Source organism: Podarcis muralis, chromosome 9 (genome assembly GCF_964188315.1).
Source record: "Podarcis muralis chromosome 9, rPodMur119.hap1.1, whole genome shotgun sequence".
Lineage (NCBI taxonomy): Eukaryota > Metazoa > Chordata > Lepidosauria > Squamata > Lacertidae > Podarcis > Podarcis muralis.
The window spans coordinates 55648023-55663014 of NC_135663.1; the positions used below are offsets into that span (position 1 = coordinate 55648023).

General features: G+C 40.6%; 1 protein-coding gene across 1 annotated transcript in view; it reads right to left on the reverse strand.

Moving 5' to 3' along the window:
* The window catches only part of SGCZ (sarcoglycan zeta), a 587076-nt gene that overhangs the window by 76058 nt on the left and 496026 nt on the right, over positions 1 to 14992 (reverse strand). Inside the window, exon 4 of the mRNA XM_028743817.2 lies at positions 7234 to 7321. Within this exon, the coding sequence (XP_028599650.1) occupies positions 7234 to 7321 (88 nt within the window). The remainder of the gene's footprint in view (positions 1 to 7233; positions 7322 to 14992) is intronic.

A 14992-nucleotide genomic window follows, 5' to 3' on the forward strand; every position in this document is an offset into this window, starting at 1 on the left:
AAGGTAGCCAATATGGTGTGCTCCCAATGGTGTTGGACTCCAATACCACTCCCATGATCTCCAGTGAGCACGGACATTGCTCAAGGATGATGACAGTTTTAGTACAGCTACTTCCGGATGGTCGCAAATTCCTCCCATCACCTAACTAGAAAGATGCACAGACAGATTGAATAAATGCAATCCTTTTACAGCAATACATATCCATTTGCTACCATCATAACATCCCACAGAGCTGTTTGCCAATGACAGTTTAAAGGTTAAGTCAGAGGCATGTGGGAATGACAACATGTTCTCCAGATATATTGTTAAGTTATAACGTGGCACTAAATGTACTTGCCCTCTTTAACGGCTTTCTCCACTTTGCACACAGGATATATAGTTTTGCCAAAATTAATGAGATGTCTGAATGTCAGAAGGGGCGGAGAGAGAGCAAAAATAAAAATTTAATATCCTGTCGGAGACTTGTTATAGAGCCAGATGCTGGAAATAATTTAACTGTACTTAACGCCCGGCAGCAGCTTTCTGAATGTCATGACAGTCACATAGCATCTGTCCTAGTAGCTAAGCATTAGCAGTTAATATATATGAAACAAGCCATTTAAATGGAAGGTCTTTGGAAGAGGTGTATTAAATCACCCCAAACAGATTCAGTGCTAGCTGAATAATATTTGTTTTCTCATTTGGAGGAGGTCTCAGAAGTTAGAAAAATAAGTACTTATCCTCATTAAACCTTTTTCTGGCAGTGGCTTGCTATCTGTGCTTAAGAGGACTCCAATAGTAGAGCGGATGCCGATTTTTTAACCGTCCAATATTGTTCTCAAACTCAACCAGGATTGACCCTCCTCCCCCTGCTTCCGAGGTGGTTTTCCTAAATCCTAATTGATCTGCAACTCCTCTCTCCTAATGCACGAAGTGCAGGTCCCCCTATAAAAGTATCAGCTATGTTAAACAATATATATGAGTTAGTGAAGCAAGGAGCAGCAGTGCTGTAAAACAATGCTAATGTGGCTTGGACAATGTTGTGAAATTTCAATGTAATTGGTGCAGAATACATGCCAGAGTGATCACAATATATAGGAAAGCTTTAGGTTTCTTTTACCACTCCCTTCTTTCTGATAGATCTCACCTGTAGATGTATGTCTTCTGGAGTATCCAGAAATAGGATGTTCTGAACATCACTTTAAGCACCTCTTACTGAATGTCATAGTCTACTGTGAGAAAGGTCTTTTAATTTTGGTGGACCAACTGAATAATGTAAAAGGAAAAGCATGCGCAGCATTAGGATTCTCCCCCCCCCCCCCACTTCATTCTGAGCACAACGCCGCCGTCACCAAATGATCAATGCCTTGCCGGCATTGTTATGCTAAGCCAGTCCTCTGTGCCCATTCCGCTCAGTCACTGGAACTAATCTCTGCATTATTGTGACTTTTATAACAGACCTATAAACTAAAGCCAGGCTTTCATTACACAAAATGAAGGCTTCTTAACATACTTCTCAATGTGTTTATTGCTAACATCCACGCAAACATCACATATCCTTTTCCACATTATGCACCTGGGTGTTCCTCCCTCCACACACACACACACCCCAGATTCAACATAGCCCAGCCCAAGGAACAAGCGCAGAGAGAAGCTACACCTGCAATTTTCATGGTGATAACATCAGGACAACTCGTACTAGACAGTAATAGCAGGCAGAGCTTTGCTGTTATTAAGAAGAAAAATACTCAAAGCCATCGATTCACATTGCGCCATTTACATAACAGGCAGCCTGTTCCTCAAAACAGCACATCACCCCACCCTGAAATGAGTGAAGGAAGAACAGGGTATGAGAATAGTAACCAAATATTTAGTCCCATACATTTTAAATTCTTTTTCTGCTTTTCTGCTTTTATCTATTGAAACTAATTTGATTCCACATTTTCCAGTGCTCACGGTGGTCTACATTTAAGAATTAAAATGTAATTCTAAGATTAAAAAAATCTTTAACTTAAGAGAAGAGTTACGTCACACATGCACCAAAAAGCATGAAAGTTTTAAGTGAAGGCACTAGCTTTAATTTCTGTTCTGTGCCATGTAAACAGTAGCCTTCGGGAGTCTCACACAATGCGCCCACTTACAACTTAGCTTCCATGTATCTGCACTTTTCCCCCTTAGTCTTTCAGCCCCAATCTTCTCCAGGTTCTGTTGCTTCTGTTGATACTACATCCATCTACCACATCCACGTTTGACAAAACATCGGTTTTAAATTCTAAAAGCTTACTTCCAATTGCCAACCTCTTGGGTACCTTATCTTAAGCTGCAGAACACAGAACTGTGAACCACAACTTGGTCTGGTGTGTACTACTATCAGATCTCTCTGATACCAATTGCTGGGTAAGCTCATGGCTAACTTGTGGGGTCCCCATAAGCATCTGGTTGGCCACTGGGCTAATTACTAGACCATTGGTCTGATCCAGCAGGGCTCTTATTATGTTTTTATGCCTTACCTTATGACGACAGTCAACCAGCCCCAATGCCCATCTGACCCCAGTCTTGTATCAACATTTACGCAGCCTGTCAAACTGCTCTTACCATCAAGTTGCTTTCCTTATGATTGGCTGAAATCTACTGTTCATCATTCATACGATTGCATTTATTTCATACAATGCACTTATAAGAAACAGAATTAACTCCTGGTAGATGTAGTAAGGGCCACAACCTTAGATGGCTTTCCAAGAGAATGAGGCAAACTCAAGGAAGATGATAGCACAATTTCTCACATGTCCACTTAGAAATTCTACTGAGTTCATTGGGAATTACTCCCAGGGAGGTGAGTCTAGGGTTGCAGCGTATCAATGGCTTTTTGCATTGATAGCAAAACGGAATCTCCCATATTCAGAGAAAATATACTTCAGAAAGTCAGTTCCTAGAAGCGAGCAGTTTAATAATAATAATAATAATAATAATAATAATAATAATAATAGCTCTGCTTGTGAGTTTCCTAGATGCTACTACTGGAGAAAGAAGGCTGGACCAGAAAGGACTTTTGAAATCAGCTAGGGATTCTTTGCAAAAATGTCCTTATGGATTTTTTCCTCCCAATTTTTGTTATCTTTATTTAGTGGCGAAATGTTATACAGAAGAAAAGAATAGTTCATCTATATTCATTGACGATAGCTACAGAGCCACAGATTATATAAAGCACCAGATATAGAAAGGATCTGCTATGCTATTAGTGGAGTCATTCTCTGAATGTGGATCCTTATGTATCGCAAACAGCATCATCCAAGCACATGTGGGAGGCATGGGGGAACAAAAATATATTAAGAACAAACCTCCTCCCAAAAAACCCAGCCCAATGATGACTGAAAATGTTCAGTGGGCACAGTAAGTTGATTGGCAGGAGGTGGGGCAGGACAACAGAAAATAGGGCGGGGAAAGAATGGAATGGGGTATTTGTTAAGTTGTGGGCGAACATATCAGATGACACAGTGATTCTTCAAACAGCTCTTCTTTATTCTGAGGCCAGAACTGAACTGAGGAGCTCAGTCAGCCTGTTTATATAAAGCTCCAGAACAATTGTAACTGTTGCAACTTTCTAAAACTATCCAATCACTGAACGTCACTTTCAATCCTTCATTTGCATAACTATCTACAGTATCCCCCTGCTGGCCCAGGGTGAGAACTTCAGTACATAACAGTATCCATACAGAATACATGACTGGCTGGCTCGCATACTGAACAAGAGTATGTCTCACTGCACTGTTTTGGTGCAGGTCCTCTTGTGACTTAGTACATGCACTATACAAAGTGCTCTGAACATTCCCAACGTGCTGTGGAAATTGCAGGTGTTACTATGTTCAGGCATCTCCTCACTTAGCTGCGTTCAACTCGTGCACAACTGTGTATATGTGTGGTGCTGAGGGGAAATTAAATAACGTGATTTAAACTGAAAAATAGTGTGAAAAACGCAAAACAACAACAACTGTCCAGCCCCCACAAAAGAGTAGAAAAACTGCAAAAATGGTGCAAAACCAGCAAGAAATCCCAGGAGCCTTTGCAACTGCAATCCGATTGCTCCGAGTTTTAGAGGGTGTCTACAGATGCCTGCATACCTCCCCAAAGCCAGATTGCACTGATGACTGAGGTAACTTTGAGGGCTTGATACTATTGAAAAGTAAACTGACCCTGTAGAGATTTCACCAGGATTAGAAAGCAAGAGAAGTGAAATGGAACGTAACTATGATACATTTTAATCAGTAGACTCCTCCGACAATCTGCACCAACTGCGATGGCTAATTAAATAGTTCACAGGTGTTTGCAGTAATGACTAACAAGAGAACATGTGTTGCTTTAAAGCATCTGAACTATTTAGAGGATTAAGTGCAAACACTGTATTGTCAAGCCGACTGGACGGTGCCCTCGCACCCATTTAGTCACAGTTACAGGGTAAAACTCAACAAATTGCCATTCCTTCAATCTGAGTTTCAGATTGCTTCCCTATATTGAATTCAACGGAGTGTCAGAAGAAACCTAACTTTAAATACCGCTAGAGCTAAATGTTTAAATAATGTATTTACCAGAAGCAGCGAGTGCAAAATGGCTAGGAAAGGTGCTGGCTTAATTTGCATCCATTTGTATCTGCCACCATGCCTGGCTGCCTTTGACACAACCGTTTAGGGCAATCATCACAGATGCTGTGTCTTTGCATATTACACTGCCATGCCTCAGGTAGAATAACTATATGAACGAAACAACAATCCCTTCATCAGATGAAGGGAGGAAGGCTCAGCAATTCATTTCTAAAAAAGAGAGAGGTAGCAAGCTCCAGACCTCCTACCCGAGAAGGCCGTTCCCCCTTAATCTTAAATGTATATTATATGTACATTAAAAGGTAAAGGTACCCCTGCCCATACGGGCCAGTCTTGACAGACTCTAGGGTTGTGCGCTCATCTCACTCTATAGCCCGGGAGCCAGCGCTGTCTGCAGACACTTCCGGGTCACGTGGCCAGCGTGACAAGCTGCATCTGGTGAGCCAGCGCAGCACACGGAAACGCCGTTTACCTTCCCGCTGGTAAGCGGTCCCTAGTTATCTACTTGCACCCGGGGGTGCTTTCGAACTGCTAGGTTGGCAGGCACTGGGACCGAACGACGGGAGCGCACCCCGCAGCGGGGATTCGAACCGCCGACCATGCGATCAGCAAGTCCTAGGCGCTGAGGTTTTACCCACAGCGCCACCCGCCTCCCAATATGTACATTATATGTACTCAAAAATGCTTTTGCAGAAAACAAGATAATGAACAGTGAGACACACACCCCTCAATAAAAAAAACCCTCATTGGAAAAGAAAAGGATAATCAAGAGAGTAGGATTAAGGTCTTGCTACAGCCCTATAGTATACTGGCATTTTTTCAAGGTAGGGTCTTAAGTCATTTTCTTGAGTGGCCATGGGAAGATCTGAAGGAAAAGAGGTTTATAAACACCCTCCCCAGGACCTCTTATGTCTGGCAGCAGGAGTCAAAAGCTAACAGAGATGATCAGAGAAACTAAGATGTTTACTTGCGTAGCCTTTCAAAAGTGGGCAGTGTCTTCTCTGCTCATTAACTGGCTAAGGTTTTTGGATTTAGGAGATCGCTTATAGAACATGATTATTTGTTGTAATTTTCAAAACTCACCGGTCAAAAACCATCAGTCTAGTGATGGATCTTTTGGTATCAATTAGATTTGCTGCTTTAGAAATGCTACTTGATATAAGTTTCAACCAATTAAATCTGCAGGTGTTTCCATACGAACAAAATAATAATTCTGAAGAACAGGGGGGAAAGGGCACTGTCTTTGCTTTTAAGGTGATGAACACAAATGTTGCACTTTGCTTCTAAGTTTATATTTACCACTTGAAGTTTTTTACAAGTACTTGTTTTAAAATAGTTGACATTATTTGAAACACACAGAAATGTATTGCCTCTTAAGAGATTTTAGTTGATTAATCTAACAGATTAATCAACTAAATATTGCAATCCTTTTAATATGTAAAGTGACCACTAAAAAATATTTGAGATGACATTACAATAAAGCCACTTCAATGATAGCAACTGAATTGGGACAACTGGGAACGACAGAATTGTAAGGAAGAACAGTACCCTGACATCAGAGGATGATTTATGATAGAAATCATTCTGAACCATAGAAATTCTCCCTGAACATTAATAAAAACCTAACATACTGCATGGCATATGTTCACAAGAGACGTCATTATTTAAATATGCAGTAAAGGTTTTCTATGTGTTTTTCTGCAGAATTGAAAGATTCTTCTTACTAAAAAAAATCTGTATCTCTTTTTTGGGGAGGGGGAAGACCTGTTAAAGTTCTAAACTAACTAAGCATTATAAAACGTAACTGTAAATGAAGAAGAACAAAGAGCACTCCAAACCAACAGAGGATAATGAGGCAGATTGACATAGGCACAAGCATCACCTAATGTCTGATCACTTGATGATTCGTCATCCTCAGCCACTAATATATCCCAAAAGTGACAGAACCACTGTTGAGAGTGACACTGTGGCTCTCATCTCCAGTGCTGTGCTAATTATTTTGGATATAATTAATAAAATTGAAGAGGGAAACAAGCTTTCTGATTTGGAAATCCTGCTATTACACACCCACATATATTTACATACATTCCAATGCACCCTCTGCAATACAACACATGATGTCTAAAAGTAAATGCTTATATTTCTGAACAACATTCCTACTATATGTGGAAATACAGTTCAAAGGCTTCCTATCCTCCCCAGTATCTTACTGAGACTGTGTTCAGAATGTTTTCCCTCTTTCTTGAAGAGGCAGTGAGTTTTGCCTTCATAATCATAAAAGAAAACCCTCTGATATTAGCAAATAATTCCCACACATTTTGTACCATTTCTGTTGCATGAAAATTATAACTCACTTTACTAAAATGCTAGAAGAATTCTAGATAAATCTGCCTGTGAAAAGGTTGAAGTGCAATAAGATTTTCTAATAGAGTTAATCCTCATTTTATCCGATCAATTATTTGTTGGGATAGATTATCTTTTTTATCGAATTACCATTGCAGAGCTAAATTCTGCTAAAATTGCAGCTAAGGACATTTAGAGTGCACTGAACTTGGATAATCCTTTCCTGCATCCTTTCTGCTGCACACTATATTTAAAAGAAATGGTGTCTGCAATGTTAACATGATACACAAAAGCTTCATTAGAGAATAAGACTTACCTACAGTCAGCTGTCCCGTTAACTGTCCCATGTGGTTTCTTGCATTCACTGTTACATTCCTGTCAGACTGTAAGACCAGAGGGCTATCCTGGGAAACATGTATAAGATAAGGAAATGAGAGGGAAAAATATAGCAGAGTCAAGCTACAACGATTGACACACAAGTATGTTGGTGATGTCTAATCAAAACAGCACCGTCTTGCTGATATCAGCTATAACCATGGAATACCATTCAAATTCTGTTGGACTACAACCAGGTCTGGCCCAAGACATTTTAGCACCTGAGGCAGGCCACAAAATGGTGCCTCCCCTCCCCGCCAGGGAAGAAGGGGTGAGTGAAGATCTACATCGGGAACAAGGCGGGGAATAAAGATCGGCATTGGGATCGGATGTCCTTGTGCATCCTGCCGCCTGAGGTGGTTGCCTCAACTTGCCTCATAGGTGGGCCGGCCCTGACTGCAACACTCATTAGCTGTCGCCAAGATGGCTAATGCTTAGGGATTATGGGAACTGTAGTCCAACAACTTCTGAAGGTCGCCAGGTTGGCTGCCCTTGAGCTAGAATCACATGAAATTGAAGACGCAGAATTTGATTTCTGAGCTGTTCCAAGGTTTTTAAAATTCTGAAATGGCTCCCTTTACGTAACTGCATCAGAGACACAGGCCTACAAAGCGACTCATTGTTCGTTGCCAAGCATTTGGTGCCATTGCGTTTATATGCCCACTTGAAAAGCTGCAATTTGGGTGTGTATCAGCAACCAAAGCCACTAGTTTCTGGTATATTTCTGACACTAAAGGCAATGCTACTGCTAAGAGAATGGTCATTAAGGGATCCTTAGTATGAAAAGGGGTGTGGCATTGGCTGCTGATGTCTGAAAACCTGGCATTCTGGTTGCATGAGATGGTATACTATTCAAAACAGCAGAACGTGGGCTGAATGAAGATCGTTTGGGGAGGCTACCTCCAGTTGACCCAGCTGGAAGCATAAGAAATTATGACACAGCTTGCTTTACTGGGGTGACCAGGTGAATGGCGAACATGGTGGCCTTTTTGCCAGGCTTTCAGAGAGGCTTGGGCTTCCTGCATTCTTTCTTATGCTGCTGCTAGGTTTGAGTTGGAATCTGCTTCCACTTTACACAGCTGCTTTTGCAGTGGCTGAAACACTGCTCAGAGGCATTTGGGCAAGAAAAAAGACAAGTGGTAGCAAGCTGAACGGAGGCCATGTGAGTGCCTGTAAATATTTCCCACAAAATGTTTACTCTGCCATAGAAAATACAAAAAAAAAGTAATTATCACCTTCTCTGCCCCACCTCCTCTCAAAATCATTCAAAAATTCTAATACAAACAGTTTTGGGTTAGCTCTAACTTATATTGTTAGTAGATCTCATTTTGCTTTTGTGATCAAAGTAGTTACATTTCATTTCATTTCGTTTTTTAGAAATGTTGCATATCATTTTAAACATAATAAATAAATTGTAGAGATATACACACTTTTTCTTTTATCTTTTATTTATGTTCTAATTGCAAAGGTGTTCAATTTAGAAACCATATACCTTATTTTTTTGGGAAAGATCACATTTAGGGAGGACAGGTTAAACCATTTTCTCTTCCCCTACCTAACAGAAAGAGCTGCCAGCCAGCCAGAAATAAATTAGCCTGGTTTGCCCCTGTGCCTTTAAGATAGGTTTGGTATATTGAAAAGAGCAGGCAATTTTTTTAATGACATGGAGCTATACATTATTACCTGTTTAATTGCTGCAGATCAACTTGCTGTTTAAGAGATAGCTACGGGCACTGGATGAAAGTTGGCTCCTCTAGATTCAGAACATGTGTGGCTATTCCTCAGCAAGCATGTATTGCTGTGCAACCAATGCTTGGGTCTGATGATGGCTACATGGTTAACACACTGTACAAATCTCAGGAAAACCCATTACTGATTCTGTCTTCGGTTGGGATATGGGATAAGTTGGAGATGGACAAAATTGTAGCTAATTTGCTTTAATGATTTTTGGAACTGTCCTAGCACTACACCATAGTAGAAATTAGTTTTGAGAAACATTAGGGAAGCGACTGGTTATGATACAGCATTCAATTCAGCCTCTGGTTGTATTTGGAGATCTAAAATACATAGCTGCTTCTCATGCTTTGGAGACGACTGTTCATCTTTTGACAGCAGCCAAAGGGCAACCACTCAAAGATGGTGGAAAAATGAGAACAGGCCTATCACGTTCAGTAGAAAGACTGTTTAGAGTGCAGGAGGCAAGTTTCTCTGACTGAATTGACGGACACTGTATAAGTTAGAGAAAGATGACAGGTGGACAACAAAGTTGTCTGTACTCCGAATCTCTGGAAATGTCAAAATACAAGGCAATTGTTGAGTCTATCATGAACAGCTGCTTTAAAAAGCTTTAATCCATCTATTTAAATGATAAGGTAGTTTTAGAATAGATTAAAAATATTACTGAGTCACTGATTCCACATAGTGGAATCACTCAATGCAATGAAACAAGTCTCTGTATTAGGAATGTGTAGTAAAGACACACACATCTCTACTTCAAGAAAAGGAGGAGAGGTGACTGAGCTGAGCTGATAGCACTGACATCACTATTATGAGGTAATAAGTAATCACAGCAAAAGTACAGTATACTGGCTTTTGTTATTGTTTGTCATTTAAGCTTGAATGAATCCATTCCCTGTCTCTCTCTCGGTGGATATGTAAGATACAGTAGTACCTCAAGTTAAGTACTTAATTCGTTCCGGAGGTCCGTACTTAACCTGAAACTGTTCTTAACCTGAAGCACCACTTTAGCTAATGGGGCCTCCCGCTGCTGCTGTGCCGCCGGAGCACGATTTCTGTTCTTATCCTGAAGCAAAGTTCTTAACGCGAAGCACTATTTCTGGGTTAGCAGAGTGTGTAACCTGAAGTGTATGTAACCTGAAGCGTATGTAACCCGAGGTACCACTGTATACATGACTGGACCCATAACACCTCTGAGATATTTTACGTTGCAATTGTAACAACACCAGATAACACCAGTGCAGGAAGGATTCATTCAGCCTGGTGTGACTATGTGAATTGGACCACACATAATGTCCATGCAGTCAAAAATCCCATGATATACACAGATGCACATTGGAGGTTTTTATGCAGAGGTTGGATGGCCATCTGTCATGGATGCTTTAGTTGAGATTTCTGCATTGCAAGGGGTTGAACTAGATGACCCGCATGGTCCCTTCCAACTCTACAACTCTGTGATTAAAAAATAGCAGAACCATGTGTAGGACCTCACTTTTTGCCACAGCTTTGAGATTGCTCAAGTCGTAGGAAGAGGCAGCCACACACTTTCTCTCCACTTCAACCAGAGAAGCAACTGTGATGCTTGTTAAATGGCCCTGTCTGTTTCTAGAGTCAAACAGCTACCACAGAAATTGGGGGAAGGTGGGGAGAACTTGGGGGAAAGGACTGCATGCTGATGAGAGTGTAGCCATAAGCCTGATCAGAACTTATCGATATGGAGAAGTTCTGTTCAGGCTTATGACTACCCTTGAATCAGCATGGAGCTGATTGATATGGAGCTCTTGGTAAATCAATTAGGCTTGTTAAATCTCTCACCTCCCAATATGCACAAACATTTTAAGCGCCCTGACAGCTAGCAAAAATGAGGCGGGAATATTTTGGCCCCAGGCAAGAAATGAGTTAAGTTTAAAAGATACAGGGAAGGGGCTTAGCAGTGGTGGGGGTGCAAGCAGCACCCCCTTTCAATGGTCATCAACAGATAACTGGTGGTGTATGTTTCAGAAGGGAGGATGGCACTGGTCCCCAAGAACCCACTTTGTGTGACTCCACATTGCTAGACAGAGCAATAGTGCCATTTTGCTACCCTCCACAACAGTGGCGTAGTGTGGGTTGTCAGCACCCGGGGCAAGGCAAGTAATTTGCGCCCCCTAACCCGTGGATTTGCGCCCCCTAACCCGTGGATTTGCGCCCCCTAACCTGTGGATTTGCCCTAACCCCAGATGTTGCGCCCGGTGCGGCCCGCCCCCCCTGCACCCCCCACGCTACGCTACTGCTCCACAAGGCAGCCAAATGCAAACATAATGAAGTAATTTCCCACTTCCCAAATGTGGCTGAAAGATCTCCTTGGGGAACGTTCAGCCTAGGACTCAAATGAATAAACATTCTTGCTAATGAGCATTTAGTAATCTAAACCGCTGGGAGGAGCACAGAGAGAAGAACCACCATGGTGTACCTGTAACAGCAAAACCAGGCACCTTCACCTGCCCCAGCTGCAATAAAACATGTCTCTCCTGTATTGGTCTGTACTGCCACAGCAGACGCTGTAACTCTCCAGCAGTTTGACTTTACCCCCTGGATAGCACACCTGATGGCCATTGTCTCTCAAGACAGACGGATGCCAGCATTAGTAATCTCTCCCCAACTGCTTTCCCACTGAATGAACAGTGTGCAGTTGCTATGACAGCTTAGCAAATAAAATTTTTTTCTAGGCCATGGACACACACACATACTTATAATAATCTTTTAGAGGAAATAAAATATCAACTTCATAAAAGCTTTCAGAAATGAGTGCATGGAAACAGTTTTTAATGAAGTACAGGTAAGGAAATTAGTGGCTGTTTTTAAGCCTGCAATGTAATCTATCAACTTTGTTATTTACTGCAGTCTCATCAGTGGTTTGCTATTTTAGCATTAATCCTCAGAATGGATAGAAATCTGGTGTATTACAAAGAGCACAGAAGACCACCTGTCCTTGCTAACATCTGTTAGCTATATACAAATGCCTGGATAAATTTTAAATGTTATCAGTTAAGTTCAGATATTCTCCTGCTAATCAGGCTACCTCACAGCTTCTTTTTAATTTGGTAATACTTTTTTTAAAAACCTAAATTGTTTTATTTCTCTTCTAAAATCAGGTACAATGGCAATTCTTTTACAGGAGAAAAGAAATACAGATCATCAAGTCAAACCAATCTTTTACAACTTCTACAGGAAAGAATAGGAAAAGCTTCACATAAAAATAGTCACTGAAATTCAAATCTAACTACTTCATTTGGCTTATTTTTGTAATATCAAGAGAGATGAAAAGCTTCAAACTTATTTAACTACTTTGCTATTAACTTCTGCAAAGTTAATAACCATCCCCATGATAACATAAAAAATTGATTTTTCCCTGTCCATTTGCTACCTTTGCTTGGTGTCATAGTTTTCCTAATAGTTCTCATTCTTTATTTGGCAACTGAGATTGTTTTCTAGGGTCTTCTCTCACCTACTCTGTATCTATACCTGCTGAAACAATTAAAATCTCTTCCTCCATGGTGGTAAAAACAACACACCAAAATTTTCTTCCATATAATTTGTTTAAAAAGGAATCTTCTCTAGCTCAACAACTGAAGGCATTTAAAGCGTGTCTCACACATTGCAATTTAGACACAAGGGCTGAATTGTTGCATGTGTTATGTCTGAAACATCTTGTTGCAGAGGGTTGGATTCTGAAGCAGTCCTTCCAACCCCATGACTTTTAACTGCTTTTGGAAAATAGCTTAGACCAAGTGAAGGACATATTTGGTTGGTGATTTAAAACAATTTAATGCCATCTGGCCTTTTTCTATGGACACTTTCCATTTTTCTAATCTGAAAAAAGAGCAAAGCATTGCTCCTGATTTTCCTTCTGTCATGCTATTGAGGACTAATGAAGAAATAATTATGGACCTGTAAAAGGGTACAATCCATAATGACTGAAAAAATCATTTAAAAATGATTGGAAAAAAGACCAGAGTCCTGAGGTCCAGCTCTGAGGGCCTTCTGGTGGTTCCCTAACTGCGAAAAGTGAGAACACAGGGAACCAGGCAGAGGGCCTTCTCGGTAGTGGCGCCCACCCTGTGTAACGCCCTCCCATCAGACGTCAAGGAAATAAGCAACTATCCGACTTTTAGAAGACAGCTAAAGGCAGCCCTGTTTAGGGAAGTTTTTAATGTTTGATGCTTTATCATATTTTTAATATCCTGTTTAAAGCCGCCCAGAGTGGCTGGGGAGGCCCAGCAAGTTGGGTGGGGTAAAATGTATTATTATTATTATTATTATTATTATTATTATTATTATTATTATTATTTCAGATGGAAATACATTATTTAAAAAAATGTTATTTATGTATGCTACTACTGCAGCCTGTGTTTTGTTAGCCCCAAAATGGAAAATGAGTGAGATCCCAAAGAAAGAAGAGTGGCAACTTAAGCTGATAGAATATGCACAGCTTGCAGACTTAGCATATAGAATAAGAGAACAAGAGCATAGGTTTAGAGAAGATTGGAAAATGTTTATTGAATATATGGGGGGGGTAATTGTATACACTTGAAAACACTGGCAGCATTAAGATAAATTCAACAGTGTAAATAAGTTTTGATGGATGTAATAATGGAATATTGAATGGTTTAGTTTAAAACGTGCATGGTATGCAAAATTAACAATGGAAAGAGAGGAAGGGAAGTCATTGATATTTTAAGGCTGTTTAAATGAGTATTCAAAATTGTAAAACTCTGTGTGTGTGTGTGTGTGTGTGTGTGTGTGTGTGTGTGTGAAGAAATAATTTAGGTTACAATCCTATATGTGCTTACCTATTAAGTCCTGTTGAAACCAATGGGGTTTGTATCTGTGTAGGCATGTATAGGCTTGGCTTGGTATACTTAGGGATGGGGTAGAAATTTGATTCAGTTCACAGCTAAAGGTGAACCTCCCTAATTTGCACTTTTCAAACTAATGTGTGTCCCAAAACAGTTGTTCTTTGAATTTTGCACTTCTCTGAATTTTGCAATGAAATTCTCCAGCCAAGTAAAGTGTTTCAAAAGTGTACATTCTAGGACAGAGTCTGCATACAAATTCATGATTATTCAAGAATACATTAAATTAGGGGACACTGCTTTGCAAATATGTGTATTTTAGAGAAAAAATGCATACAAAAATGTGCATTTTAGGAGGAATTGAGGTAAAATGCTGATGAATTTTCATGAGGACTTTTTTTTTTTAAAGGCTGACTTGGATATGTGGAGAACTGAATTTAATTTTGTAAAAATGTAAAGCTGAAATTGACCATTTCACCTTTCCTCAAGCATGCTTACTGGAAGTAAGCCTCCTATCTCCCTTCTGAGTAAACAAAGTAAGTTAAGTTCAACAAAATGTTGGATAATGGCTAGACGTTACTATCGACACTCCAACATGGAGCCTTCTTCCCAGAGGAAAGGCTTCTAGGCTGTTTCCATCAGTTCATTAACTTGCAAATAGGAACGTGTGAAGTCATGGTGAGCTCCTTCCTAGGATGTCAAGTGCATTGTATGTTCTCCTCTTCCTCCCCTCTGCAGTTGATTTATTTAATAGTTTGTCAAACAGCTTGCCCTCCTGCAGCTTGGCAGATGGAAGGGGCTTTTTGGCTTGTCCATCTTTCCAGCTGCACAGCCATGACTGTTTGGGAGCGTCCGTGCCCAAAGCAATCATTTGGGCTGAGAATATGAACACTGCCCAGGGACTTGATGGCAACCAAAGCAGCTGCTAGGGATATTTTTCCCAAGTAGTGATTATTATTTTTCCCATGCTCCTTATGGACTTTCTGAAGTTTGTTAGCCCCAGCGACTGCTGGTCTGGCAAAAGAGGATGCAGTAATAAATGACTTAATGGCTGAGGTATCAAAATACATCTTCAAAGAACCACTTTGTTGTTTATAGCACTTAGCTTTGGGGGGGGGGGGGACCCTC